The 14,284-nt window shown below is 48.6% G+C and overlaps 1 protein-coding gene across 1 annotated transcript in view; it reads left to right on the top strand.

The window, feature by feature from the left end:
• Positions 1-14,284, top strand: part of NF1 (neurofibromin 1) — a 193,614-nt gene that overhangs the window by 167,586 nt on the left and 11,744 nt on the right. Inside the window, exons 44-53 of the mRNA XM_044672802.1 lie at positions 1,143-1,269; positions 2,010-2,141; positions 3,813-3,948; positions 5,715-5,872; positions 8,220-8,342; positions 8,462-8,589; positions 9,077-9,177; positions 10,199-10,341; positions 11,161-11,207; positions 13,572-13,788. Of these exons, the coding sequence (XP_044528737.1) occupies positions 1,143-1,269; positions 2,010-2,141; positions 3,813-3,948; positions 5,715-5,872; positions 8,220-8,342; positions 8,462-8,589; positions 9,077-9,177; positions 10,199-10,341; positions 11,161-11,207; positions 13,572-13,788 (1,312 nt within the window). The remainder of the gene's footprint in view (positions 1-1,142; positions 1,270-2,009; positions 2,142-3,812; positions 3,949-5,714; positions 5,873-8,219; positions 8,343-8,461; positions 8,590-9,076; positions 9,178-10,198; positions 10,342-11,160; positions 11,208-13,571; positions 13,789-14,284) is intronic.

Here is a 14,284-nt window from a genome sequence, read left to right as displayed (position 1 = left end):
CTTCAAAAGCTCAGACCTTTCCACACAGTCCAAAAGCCCTTAGAATGTTCAACTCAAGCTTGCATTTTCAAATATACTTTTCTAAATTTGACACTTATCTACCTTACCTTATTCCTTATTACATTAGGAAGACCTGAGTTCAAGCCCAACCTCAGGCACTCACTAGCGCTGAGATCCTGGTCGTCACTTCACCACTGCCTTCCTCAGTTTCCTCAACTGTATAATAACGACAGCACCCGCCTCCCAGGCTTGTTGTGAGGGTTGATTAGAGAGTTCTTGGTGCGTCGATGCTAGTTCTTCGAGCTCATTTTAAGACGGGCAACTCTTTAGCTCGGATGCCGGTTCTGTCGGTGGCCTTATGCTTACGGTTATCACCTGGGACTGAGATTATCAGAATGAAGGGAAGGGGAAGACGTTTTCCTAGAATAATTGGGCTGCCGTGGGAAGGAGAAAAGGAGGGGAAGTGTACAAGCCAGAGTCAGCCTGAGGAAGAACTCATTGAACTCTGAGAGGTGAAAGGAAACGAGAATGGCCTCGTGGGAGCATCCTTGAGGCGTTGGGGAGGGGGCGCAGGGTCGTAGGTCACTCTTACTGGCACGGAGCCCTCATTGTATCGATGAGGAAAGACAGGCTTAGGGAGGAGGACTGGGCCTCCGTAGCAGATCCCAGGAGGCAGAGCTGAGCCTAGAAGCAGAGGCCTTTGGCCACCCCTGGAGTAGATGTGGGGGCCCATCGGCTGCTCCCTTCTGAGGGTGTGTGGAAGGCTCATCCCAGGGCCGGACTGGGGCCTCGGATTGAAAGCACTCAGTTGCAGAAGCTTCTAAGACTGGATTAAATGGCCTTTTAATGAGCAGGAATTCAGTTTATGGCCTTCAAGAAAATGGCTCTTGGGCCAGAACTGCACTGCGCGTACTGGGCAAGGATGTCTTTATATTTTTCCGTCGTCTTAGGTAAACTTACTTGGTCCTGCATTCTCTTCTCTGGGCGGCCTTCAGATGGCCAGTGACGGCCCCTCACTTCTGCACACGGAGCAGGAGCTAGCGAGGCTCTTGCAGGACGGCCTCCCCAGAAACCAGTGGTGAGGCTCGTGCAAAGTGGTTTGGGGGCTTCTTCCGTCAGCTGACTCTGGTTCTCATTAACAGAGCCCGGAAGAAGTGTTCATGGAAATCCGGAAACCTCTGGAGTGGCACTGCAAGCAGATGGATCATTTCGTTGGACTCAACTTTAACTCCAACTTTAATTTTGCACTCGTCGGACACCTGCTAAAGGGTAGGCACGTTCCTGAGAGCGCCTCCCCCGTTACACGGGCGGTTCGAGGGTCTACGGGCAGTCTTGGCCGAATCGCCATCCACGAGTGATTTGTGGTCAGGCTCCCCCGGCCGGGCTTCCTGCCCCGCGCCTCCCCGGCCCCCTCCATGTGCCCTGCTCCCGGGCCAGCCTCTGGGGGGCGACGCAGACTGCTCATGGGAGTCCTCTTGTGTTAGGCATGTAGTGATGCGGCCGTGGAATGAGATCCTGGAGGGAGGCCGCTCGTCAGAGCACATTTTTCTCGCCTCAGAAGCACAAATCTGGGTCTCTTTCCAAATATAATATACAAGTTTTCCTCTAAGATGAAACACACGTGTGTGTGTGTGTGTGTGTGTGTGTGTGTGTGTGTGTGTGTGTGTGTGCAGAGAGCGTGGGAGGAGGAGAGATTGAATATCTCTTTACATAACGAAGTCTTAGTGTGCTCTGAAAATGTCCCCGGTGTCTTTTCTAGCATTGTCTCGCGCGTCTCCCAGCACCTGTTAGCCAGTGCTCTGAAGGGGGCCGAGTCACCTGTAGTGCTCCGCCTCTCCTTGTGGCTCCTAGGGGTGTGTGTGTGTGTGTGCGTGTGTGTGTGTGTGTGTGTGTGTGTGAGAGAGACACACACACACCCTCCACTTCAGTGACTCCATCAAGACTGTGAATGGATCCATTTTTAATTCTTTGCCATCTTTGTGGTTTTGTGCTTTTTTGTGTTTTTTTAGGATTTCGGCATCCTTCACCTGTCACTGTGGCAAGAACCATAAGGATTTTACATACACTGCTGGCACTGGTTAACAAACACAGGAATTGTGACAAGTTTGAGGTGAACACCCAGAGTGTGGCTTATTTAGCAGGTAAAACGCGGAGCCCCCCATCCTTTACATGTTAGTCCAGTAATATCAGAGTCGTAGAACAGATTCCAAAGTCTTTAAAGTGAATGAATGAGGCTAGATTAGACCAGGGATATTGGAGGGATAAACTGCGTTTACCTGCTTTGGGCAAACCTTCTAGCTGCTGTAAGTGTTGGCTCCTAAGGGGCATGTCCGACCCTCTTCAGTATAGCTGCCCCCTTCTGGCCCGCTTCCCACTACTGACACCTGAAGTTGTTCCTCACTTGGCTAACACATCCAGTCTGGATTTGTTATAAGAACTGTCTTCGTTCCCCTTGCTCTTTCTAGAGCACACATCTCATTCTTTATTTATCTCTTTAAGTAGATTTTTCATGAGTAAATAATATTCTTGCCATCCTCTACTAGCCAGTTTAATTCAACAAAGTACATTAATACACAAAGTATATTAAATGACTACTGTAGGCAGAGCCCTAATATAAATCATACAGGCCTGAACAAGGCCACTGGCTTATGGGGATGAAGAAAAGGGAAGGTTATAGCAAGATTGTTAAGGACTTAGAATCAACCAGACTTGACAACTGGTTAGAGAAGGAAGTTGAGAGAGGGAAAAAAATCAAGACTGAACCCTGGAGGCTGAAAGAATGGTCGTGCCCTCAACAGATACAGGAAGTTTAAGAAAAGATACATTTAAGGGAAAATAAACGGTTGACTTTACTTTTGAACATGTTAGGTTTAAATTAGTAATAAGAGACTCAAATGAAAATGGCCAGCAACAAGATGGACTTCAGGCTAGAGTCCAGCAGAAAACCTAGAGCTCTCTATTGCTTGGGCATTCTAGTCCTTTCATGCACAAGGTTCTTTCCCTTTAATACATCATTCTATATAGCAGTTCTCTCCTCCCAGCCCTATTCTCACATCTGTTACTCCTTTATTCAGCTAAATGTTGTTTTTTTTTAAACCCTTAACTTCTGTGTATTGGCTCCTAGGTGGAAGAGCAGTAGGGGCTAGGCAATGGGGGTCAAGTGACTTGCCCAGGGTCACACAGCTGGGAAGTGTCTGAGGTCGGATTTGAACCCAGGACCTCCCATCTCTAGGCCTAACTCTCAATCCACTGAGCTACCCAGCTGACTCTTATTCAGCTAAATGTTGATACATTCAGTTTGCTCACTATTAATGGGGTTTTTAATGTTTTGTGCCTTAAAAGCAGGAGAGAACACCAGACCTAGGCCCCTAGAGGTACAGGGCTTAGTCTTGGCTCTGCCATTTACTGGCCACCTGGCCATCATCTTTTTTTGAACCTCAGTGTCCTCATCTCTAAAATGGAGATGATACTTGCCTTGCCTACCTCCCAGAGATGTTCTTAGGATCAGATAAAGTCATGGATGTAGGGGTGAGGATGGGGAATACGTATTTGAAGAACTGTAAAGTCCTGCCCAGATGCTACAAGTGGACTGTCTCCCCCAATCAATGACAAGCCCCTGGAGAATCAAGACTGTATATTCTTTATTGTTTCTATACTGTTCCCACCCCCATCCACCCCCAACCTATACAGTGTCTGTCCCAACATGGGCTTTGCTCATTAACTGTTGCTCTTCCTTAAATCTGCATCTCCCCTACTTAGATTGTACTCGCTCTTTGCTGACCTTTTCGATTGTCCCTTGACTTTTTTTCTAGCCTTACTTACAGTGTCTGAGGAGGTGCGAAGCCGCTGTAGCTTAAAACATAGGAAATCACTCCTCCTAACAGATATCACAATGGAAAATGTGCCTATGGATATATATCCCATCTATCACAGTGACCCCAGCCTTAGGTAAGTGGAAATTAATTTTCCTAATGATAATGATGGTCACTGTTCTACTGCCCTACTGATGCAGAGAGCCAATGAGATGGGCGGTTCAGAAGGGGGAAAATGGCCAATCCCAAAGTCATTTACATTTGGTTTGGAAAGCATCTTGTATGAGGATTTACACAGCAAATTTACTATCATACTTGTATTGATTGGGCTAATAAAATCAATTATTGATAACTAAAGTCAATTAAACAGGAAAAAAATTGTTTTGCTTAAGTTGAGCCCCCAAGTTGGCCCTGGAGCCCAAGGGGTGCCATGGGGAGCTGTCCTCTGACACTACTGTGGACCAGCCAAAAGGCAGACAGTTAGTACTTGGACCATCTAGAGACACTTTACATGCAAATGACTGCAACATCCAAAGCCTACTGGTGGAGAATTGATGAAAGCACACTGCTGTCTAGGTTGGGTATTATATTGACTGTTTTATTATGTAAAACCCTGATATCAAGTGGTTTTCTATACCATCAATCGCAACACTGAGAGCCAAATCCTGTGCTCCAATATGCATTGGCCAGGGGCAGGATTTCTTCCCATATAAGAGGTATTTATATGACCCCTTTTAAGGGTTTGGTCAGAGTATAAAAGGTGTTAAAAAAAGTCAGACTCCTAATAATAGAAGTCAGTCCATTGACTTTTCTTCCTTATGTATTGGTTTCAAGGCATATTTTTTTTTTAACCCTCACCTTCTGTCTTGGAATCATTACTGTGTATTGGTTCCAAGGCAGAAGAGTGGTAAGGGTGGGCAATGGAGATCAAGTGACTTGCCCAGGGTCACACAGCTGGGAAGTGTCTGAGGTCAGATTTGAACCCAGAACCTCCCATCTCTAGGCCTGACTCTCAATCCACTGATCTACCCAGCTGCCCCCAACTTTTCCTCTTTAAATGCAATTCATTCGATAACTTTCCACTAATATTGTGAAAACCTAATTTGTTTCACTTATAAACATAGTTGTCCTTAATAATTGCTCTTTTCTGGGAACATATCATGTGGACCCTCAGACAAAACCCTGAAGTCTTTCAAGCATTCTTTTTTTAAGAATGTTTCAAAAGTTATCCAGCCTTGGATGAGTAGTGATCATTGAACCCAAGGCCACTACTTCTTAGATTGTTTGTGTTTGAAGCAAACTGGAATTTAGGATTTTCCTAATAGAGTACTCATTTAAAATCCTTTTAGACGGGGGCAGCTGGGTAGCTCAGTGGATTGAGAGTCAGGTCTAGAGAGAGAAGGTCCTGGGTTCAAATCCAGCCTCAGACATTCCCCAGCTGTGTGATCCTGGGCAAGTCACTTGACCCCCATTGCCTAGCCCTTACCACTCTTCTGCCTTGGAGCCAACACACAGTATTGACTCCAAGACGGAAGGTGAGGGCCTAAAACTAACACACACACACACACACACACAGAGAGAGATAAATAATTGAAAAGAAAAAAATCAAATCCCTTTAGAGCAATGCCAAGAGTTCTGCCTACATACACTACATTGATAAATCTTGAATTGGCAAGTTAAAGGTATGGGAACTGATCTTTTAAAACTAAATTGGCCTGACAAGATGGCTTTTATTTTATTACTCCTGTTGTTAGAAATGTAAGTAAATAATTAAAGAGATTTCAAACTTTTTGCACTTATAGTGCTTTTTATAATTAATCAGTAGCAATGACTGGTAACTTGAACTGCTAATGGTTGTGTGTAAGACTAGTTTAATTGTTTTTGGGTGTTTAAATCTTTCAGGACACTAAAGGAAACACAACCCTGGTCCTCTCCAAAGGGTTCTGACAGACATCTTGCAGCCAGTTACCCTCCTGTGGGCCAAACCAGCCCCCGAACCAGAAAATCCATGAGCCTGGATATGGGGCAGCCTTCCCAGGCCAACACTAAGAAGCTGCTTGGTTAGTTTGTATGTTTAGTTGACCATATTTTCAACTGTTATTATAGAAATCCCTTCCCTTCCTTTCCCTTCCATCTTTCTGTCTTTCTTTTTATAATGGGAAAACAACATAGCAGGAGAAAAACCGAATGGACTCAGCAGCTATCTAGGTGCAAATTCTGGCTTGACAACCTGCTAATTAAGTGATATTGAACAAATTGTTAAAATTCTCAGCCTGGGTTTCCTCATAGGCTTGTCTTCCTTCTAGGTCCATAGTGGGAGGACGCACATATGGTAGGTAGCATACTATAAACTAGGAAATGCCTGTTCAGGGATGACTGATTCTTTTAGATTTTGCAGGAAGAAAGATGTCAGAGGTATTGATTGATCTGTTTCTAGCTTTTGTTATTAAAGAAAGTTGGTTGATAGCTTGGCATTGGCACTCTCTTGAGAAGACCACCAAGCATAGGGGATGAGCACAGGGTCTTGACCCAGGCTTGCATCTTTCTTTTCTGCCCCATTTTAAGGACAGCTGCCTTAAGACTGAAACCCCCAGGGGACGCTTTTCCTGGGCTTAAGCAGGGGCTTCCAGAGCCTCAGGACTAGTCTCCAAAAATGTCAGTCTAAGATCAGGATCCTTCATTTTGATGCAAATAACTGAAGTTTAGTGTTGCCTTTTATTCCATAAAGTTGAACCTTTGAGAGTCACAGCTTTTTAGCCCATGCGAAGGATGTGGTTACAACTTGAAAGTTAAATTAATGTCAACTAAAAGGGAGCAAATGAGGTTAAAAACTATTATTAAATTATTTTATTTTTCAGTAACAGGAAGTCTGCCAGGGAGAGCTCATTTGCTATATAGACTTGATCGTAGGTCACCACAGAACACAGCCCATGAGTCCAGATGACCTTATGATCTTTTGACTGACGGATCTTGAAATCCTAAGCAACTCTTTTGACCAGCACCTTTCCTAGCTCAGTAGGTCTCCGTTATTCATAATGATAGAAAATGCTGTCAAAAAGATAATATTCCATATGAAAAGAATAGTTACGAAGAAGTCTATAAAGAAAACAGCCTTCGGGGAAGGGGAACAAACCTTGCCATAAACTGTGAAAGAGACCTTGACTCTCGGCAATGAGTCCAGCACTAGTGGACAGTGACCGGAACATATGGCATATTTCTGTTAGGTGGGACTTACCTGGATCTCCTCCTGCTTGTTGGACCAAGCTTTTAGGGTTTTCTGGTATGGAAACTTATGAGTACAAGTCAAGGAAGGTTTAGAGAAAGCATAAGAGAAAACGAGCGTCTCTCTGATCCAGTCATAATACTTGAGATTTGTAAAATGGCTGCAAATGGCAGGTCCATCAATATTCCCCGACTTCCCCAGCTGCCTTTTTAGAAAGAAGGTTGTGTAAATACTCTGGGTTTTAGGTTTCTTTTAAGCTCTACCCAGAAGTCACAGTCACCAGCAGGAACAACAGGGCAGTGTTGCTGGGTTACAGTGTTTACGTGCCTTGTTTCTGATGGTCCCAAGAACAACCTGCTAGACCACATGGTTCCAGTCATCCTCCTCCCCACGCACGTGGAAAGAGAGATGGCCTGCCTGGGCTCAGCCCCTTTGCACTGTCCTCCACAGAGAGTTACTTGAGGTCTCCCATTTTGATTCCGAGGGAGAGAGTGGGGCTGGATGCCAAGGCTCTGAGTGGCTCTTCAGTCAGGAATACTCAGTTTCCGTCATTAAAAGAGAACAGCAGTGTCGGTTTTTGCTGGTGCCCCTAAGCATTGTTCCCAGGATCACAGAGCGCTACGGTGAGAGGGACTCCCGTGATCTAGTGCAAGGCAGGAAACTGAGGCCCACAGAACGGAAAGGACTGGTCGGCAGAAGCACTGAATCACAGTTGACTTTTGCCAGAACCTGGCTTTGTTCCTAAGCTCTATTTGACACCAGATCGTGGGCCTGCGTGGGTTTTCCTTGTCTTTAAAAGGCTTTTTGACCCAGCTGATCTTGGCTACTGCACGAAGCACTCTTCCTCTCCCTGCTGCTGCTCCCATGCACTAGGGCCGGCATTCCCTTGTGAGAACATTTGTGGCCCCAAAGTTGGGAGGATGTCTGGTGTTAGCCTGGTCTAGCAGAGCAATGCCCCTGCGAGCTTAGAAGCCAGGGAGCTCAGCCCGGCCGCTCTCCCCCTCCACTTGGAGGGACGGGAAGCAGAGACTGACCGTGGGCTGGCCAGATCCATTTGGCATTCATCTTGAGCCACGTACATTATACGCTGGCTCTGCTTGCTGGACTTTGTTGGGGGTTCTCAGCACGGATGCCGCCGTCCTTTCCATCTGTAACCCTCGTGTGCTCTACTATTGTGCTTTTAGGGACGAGGAAAAGTTTCGATCATTTGATAACTGACACCAAAGCTCCTAAAAGGCAAGACCCAGAATCTGGAGTCACCACCCCCCCCAAGATGCGGAGAGTGGCAGAGAATGACTACGATATGGGTGAGAGCAGGCGGCGTGGGGCCTCCTTCAGCCAGTCTGGGGCCCCCGGGGGGACGTCCTTGTCTTGGGGGGCCTCCGTCAGAGCTGCTTTCAGGGCTGGGCTCCCCGCTGTCTTTCAGACACCCAGAGGATCTCGCCACAGCCGCACCCGCCACTACGGAAAGTGTCCGTGTCTGAATCCAACGTTCTCCTGGATGAGGAAGTGCTCACTGACCCCAAAACCCAGGCTCTTCTTCTCACCGTCCTGGTAAGGGCTGCCCTCCGCACTGGACCACACGGGCGTCAGGGAGGCTGGGGCGGGGGGTCTCCTGCTTCCCACCATGTGAGACAGACTTTCTTGTCCTCTTGCTCCCTCAGCCCGTGGTGGAAGCTCCAATTCATAATGCTTTGGGGGACGTATTTTCTAACCATGGCTTTCTGTCTTAGAATAGACACCAAGTCTAGGGCAGAAGTGCCTGGCATTTGGGGTGAAGTCACTTGCCCAGGGTCAGCCAGCTGGCAGGTGTCCAAGGCCACCTTTGAACCCAAGACCTCCTGTCTTCAGGCCTGGCTCTCTTGGCATTCTTCTGCCACCTTGCTTCCCTGGGAGGATGTGTGTGTGCACGTACAGAGCCTGGGCCAGCCCAGGCGGCTGCTTCTAGCCGTCAGAGATACTAGGGTGGTTTCAGAGACTGGCCTGCTCAGCAGAGCCCCAGCCGGCGTCAAAGCGTGTGTGCGGCTTCTTGTCCTGACAGGCCACCCTGGTGAAGTACACGGCCGACGAGTTCGACCAGCGCATCCTCTACGAGTACTTGGCAGAGGCCAGTGTTGTCTTCCCAAAGGTTTTTCCGGTTGTGTAAGTATGTGAATTGGCATTTTTACCTGGCCTAGTCCACCTTTCTGAAGCTAAATGCCACATGAAGTTTGAGGATAGTCTTGGGGCTGCTCTGTAGCCTGGTCAGGACAGGCACCTCCTGAGAAAACATGGACACGACCTGCGCATAGAGAGAAGGCGCCGCGTCGCTGTCCTGGATCTCCTCCCCCCGCCACGGCCCACAGCCGCTGGCCACCGGGGGGGTTTTCCCGCTTCCTGCTTCAAGGAGCCGCCTTGTCCTGGCGCTCCAGAGAGTGCTTATGAATTTCAGTCCCTCCGGTATTAGATAAATGTAGAAATTCAAGGGATGGGCAGAGTTTTGTCTTGTCTGAGCCCCCTCTGTTGGGCCAGTTATGTCATTCCAAAAGGTTTCTTTCTTTCTGAAAACAGTAGCTGTCTTGTGGTCATTTCTTTATTATATATACTAATGGAGGGGAGCAGCAGTAGATAATCATTTCTTTTTATTTTGTGGGTTTCTTGTCACCAACAGATTTTCTTTTCCCCAATTGGGTTTCTTTTTATACTAGTACTAAGAGTTTTTGGTTTTGTGTTTCCATTCTTTGGTCCTATTTCAGCTGAAATAGGAAAGAGCTAAATGGCAATTCCACTGCGATTTAAAAGGAGAGCAAACACTGCAGATCCTGGGGAGACGAGCAGTACATGTTTGGTGGCCCTGGTCTCCAGGAAAGGCCTGGGGCATGCTGGGGGCCGGGGACCCACAGGGGGTAGAGGCCTGGTGCTGCTCCATCTTACAGAAGCAGCAGGTTTGGGGACGGGCATCTCATCCAGACTGAGCACTCGGCTGTTCAGATGTGAGAGAGGAAAGGTGGGGGAGAGTAAAACAGTAAAACTACAGACACAGGAATGATTTGTATTTGACTTTCAAGTTTTAATTTATTTCCCCATTTTTTTTCAAGGGTTGGAATGGACTCTACAATATTTTTCTTTGTTTTGTTATTTGTTTAATCTTCTTTTTAAGTAGTCTCTGGACTTTTTTTCCTAGACATAATTTGTTGGACTCAAAGATAAATACTCTGCTGTCCTTATGCCAAGACCCAAATTTATTAAATCCAGTCCATGGGATTGTGCAGAGTGTGGTCTATCATGAAGAGGCCCCGCCACAGTACCAGACAGCGTACCTGCAAAGTGAGTCTGCCGTGGGGGTGAGGCTGGGGGCTTCAGAGGGCTGGGAACTTGGGAGCTGCTGCCGCCTGTAGCTGTCCCGACAGGCTCTTGTTCTGTTTACTCAGTGATACGAACTGCCAACGGTTCTTGCTGTACATAAGTGGCTTGTTCCACAGACCTCCACATAAAGGGATTTTTATGTAATGTGAATTTGCCCCTAGATATAGGGAATGCAGGAAGTCAGGAAAGGGGCTTGTAGAGAAGGGAGGGAAGAGGAGGGATACACAGTGGCCAAGGCCAGCCACGGGGGGGCTCGCCAAACCAAGAAGAAACCCACAGGAGGCTGTGGAGGCCAGACAAAGACACAGATGGGGGCCAGGGACAGCCAAGCAGTGGACCAAGGTCTCCCCTCAGCACCAGAGGTCCCAGACCAAGTTCCCCCTCTGGTAATGGTGGCCACCCCCCTGCTTTCACTCGGAGGGTTGTTTTTTTGGTGGGCAGGTAGGAGGCCACACAGCACTCTCCCTCCAATAAGGTTAGCAAAGGTGTCCTTGGAACGTGGATTTCTTTCAGAATTCAGAAGTCAATTTTACATAATGTACATTTAGGTAAAGTGAGAACTGTCTGTAATAACTTTCATTATTTCAAAATACAAGCATGGTTTTATGTTAGCAATACGTTTCAGAAAGCTTCATTGGCTCATCTGAAGAAATTATTTTTCACTCTGTAGGTAAGATATATATACCATCTATGTTTCATCTTTTTTTATTTTTCTAAGACAAAAGAAATGTTTGGTATGAGTATTTAGCACAAGAATTAATAGCCTTTGTTTTGTTATAGGTTTTGGTTTTAATGGTCTGTGGAGGTTTGCAGGACCATTTTCAAAGGTAAGAATTATGTGTTTTGTTGTTAAGACCAACACAAAATACTGTATATATTAGAAATGTGCCTCTACTGAAGAAAGTTCACTCTGAAGAAAACCTGGTTCTGAAAGGACCAATTGGGTGTGCCCTTTCTTAACATTCAGGAGAGACTTTAGAAGGGAATTCTCTGCCGGCTTCCTTTAGGTAGCCAGTTCCTCCTGAAGTGCCATCTAGTTCACATCTCTCTTGTGAAGGGATCTGTTGGAGAAAGTAAGGCAAGCCTGGAGGACCGCGGCATGTGACACTTTCAGGCTTTTCTTCTCTTCAGAGTCTGGAAATAGCAGAAGTTATGTGCTCATCTCATGTTTTAAATCCCTGTGTAGGCCCCTCCTGGAAATACTCTCAATACAAGACTCTATTTATGCATTAGTTTCCACTTGATATAGTACTGCATTTTTAAAAATTATTTTTCAGTTGCCATCTTTTCTGGGGCTTAATTAACTAGACTACAATTGTTCTTTAAAGGCGGGACTTTTTCTTTAATCCCTCTCCAACCTGCCCCAAAAATGCTCTGTCCTGGCCTAGCTTGGCACAGGCCTCAGGTCACCTAAGGGATCGTGGGGGCTTCTACTACAATGAGCCCAATGATGGCCATCCACTCTTTGGCAGAGCAGCCACAATGGAGGCCTAGCACTAGGTTAATTAAAAGATAGGCAAGTTGTGGGGCTTTGGCACCTCTTCAGGATCTTCTTTGAAGTTCTAGAAGAGTAACAGCTAACTTTGGGGAGGAAAATAACCCATTATTGACAGTATCGAGGAAGTGAGCCCTCACCTCACAAACCAACACGAGGGCACTCAGGATGTGGTTGATGGTAACTAAACAGGTATTAATCAACTCTGTGAAGTCTTCCCTAATTGTAAAGAGTTAAATATTTAACTTGGAATTTTAAAAAAAATCCTGACCCTAGTCATTGGGGGGAGGGGGAGGGTGATCCCAGTGTGGAAACTCTTTTCCTTCTGTACCTTCCTGTTGCGTCTCTAACTTAGAGTCGTAGCAGCCAGGTGTAGTAGAGGCAGGATTTGAGCCCACCAAGTCTTGCAGCACTCTTACAGCTCCGCACGAGCAGTTCCTGGTATTGTTTAGTGATAAATACAGACATCCGGTGACTTGGGAAAACTACCCTGGGAGCGCGAAGCCGGAGATCTCAGGAAGGCAGCAGGCTGCGAACTTGAGGTTGTTCCATCGGTGGCTCCGAGGGAAGCCTTTGGCTAGTGACAGCTCATCTAGGAGCTTTCAGTGCTGTGCACACCACCCAGCTTTGTCTTGTCTTCTTTTGGAGTTTAAGCTTTATTGGGGAGAGGAGAAGGACCCAAAAAGGGGCCTCCTCTAGGGTGGAGGAGGCAGTGCTAAGAGATGATGCTGACCTGCCGGATTCTTTGTTCTTCTTGGATTTTCTGTGCCCAAAACAATGAGCTTTGCATTGGGAAAAACCAGATATAGATGGTTGATGGGAAGCTGATATCCTGCTAGGCAGACATAGTAAAGACGGCACACGGCTGCCCTTGGTAAATTCATGGAGCCCGACCCAAACGAACTAGAGCAAAGGTTCCGGGTCGGTTTTTGTATTCTCCGGACGCCTTGGCAGCGCCTGGGCAAAGCCTCTGGAGGGACTCCTCAGAATGGTGTTACAAATGCCTCAAAGAACATGTATTACGGCAGAGGAAATCAAGTGTCCAGAACGCAGGGTCTCGTCCGTGCCTCCCCTGCATCGGCAGGCCTGACGGCGGAGCCTCTGCCACTGATCTCGGGGTGCTCCGAGCATGGAGGAAGGGGCCCAGGCCCGGACGAGGGCGACAAAGGGTCCCGGTTATCCAGAGGGGAGTAGGACGGGTCCGTGAGGCCTGTGGTTTGGCCCTGGGTGGGGCACGAGCCTCCTCCGGCCTCGGGGTCTTTGTGTTGAAGAAAAGAGGACCGGACTTGGGCGTTTCTCTCTCCACATGGCTGCGGTCTGCCCCTTGGGCCCCTCTCGTGCGGCCTCTTTAGCCTGTTTGTGGCCTGGGAGCCGGGGTCCCGGCGGTGAAGCCTCTGAGGGAACCCCGTGTCAGATTGGGCGTTTTTAAGGCTTAGAAGTATTCAGAATGACCATTTATATTGAAACACAATGGTCAAAAACGTTGAAAAAATGGTTCCCACCCCAAGGAGGCGCCGGGGGTCCTCGTAGGGGGCTCAGAGAGGGAGCTCGTTCCAATCGGGCCCCGCAGAGCCTCTGTCGTTCTGGCTTCCGTGTGTAGGCAGCACCCCGATAAGCCCGAATCCCCCGGCTGTCTGCAGACGAGGCACGCGAAAGGCCCGAGAACGGATCTGCAGCCTTGTCTTTCCCTCCGCAGCAGACCCAGATCCCGGACTATGCCGAGCTCATCGTGAAGTTCCTCGACGCCTTGATCGACACGTACCTGCCCGGGATCGACGAGGAGGCCAGCGAGGAGTCTCTGCTGACCCCCACGTCCCCCTACCCGCCGGCCGTGCAGAGCCAGCTCAGCATCACGGCCAACCTCAATCTCTCCAACTCCATGACCTCGCTGGCCACGTCGCAGCACTCGCCAGGTAAGGCGGCCTGAGCGGCCCCCCGGGGCGCTCGCAGCCAAAGTGTCCATTTGTTCCCCACGCTGGGGCCGCTCTTGGGCGGGGAAGGACGCGGACAGGCCGGGGGTTCGGGCTGCTTCTCCATTCTAAGGGCGGCGGCAGCAGGACCCGCTGCGGGCCCCGGCGAGGCTCGGCCCTCACGAAGGCTGAGGGGGGCACGAGGGGGCCTCCTCGTCCTCGCACCATGCGGCCAACCTGAGGCAGCTTTCCGGCCAAGCTCTGGCGCCTCGAGGCGGGTTTGGTGCTCAGAGCAGGGGAGCCCGCCGGCCTGGGCGCAGCTTCTCTTCGCTTGGACGGTTTCCCAGCGAGGCCAGCTGCGGGAGAGCTGTGGGGGGCAGCGAGGGAGCGGCCCGAGTTCGGGCGGGACCCCAGGCGCTGCCTTGCCGTGTGACCCTGGGCAAGTCACTTGGTCCTGGCATCCCGGCCCCTGCTGCTCTTCTGTCTTGGAGTCGGCACA

This window comes from Gracilinanus agilis, chromosome 4, assembly GCF_016433145.1.
Source record: "Gracilinanus agilis isolate LMUSP501 chromosome 4, AgileGrace, whole genome shotgun sequence".
Classification (NCBI taxonomy): domain Eukaryota; kingdom Metazoa; phylum Chordata; class Mammalia; order Didelphimorphia; family Didelphidae; genus Gracilinanus; species Gracilinanus agilis.
This window is presented reverse-complemented; position numbering and strand designations above follow the sequence as displayed.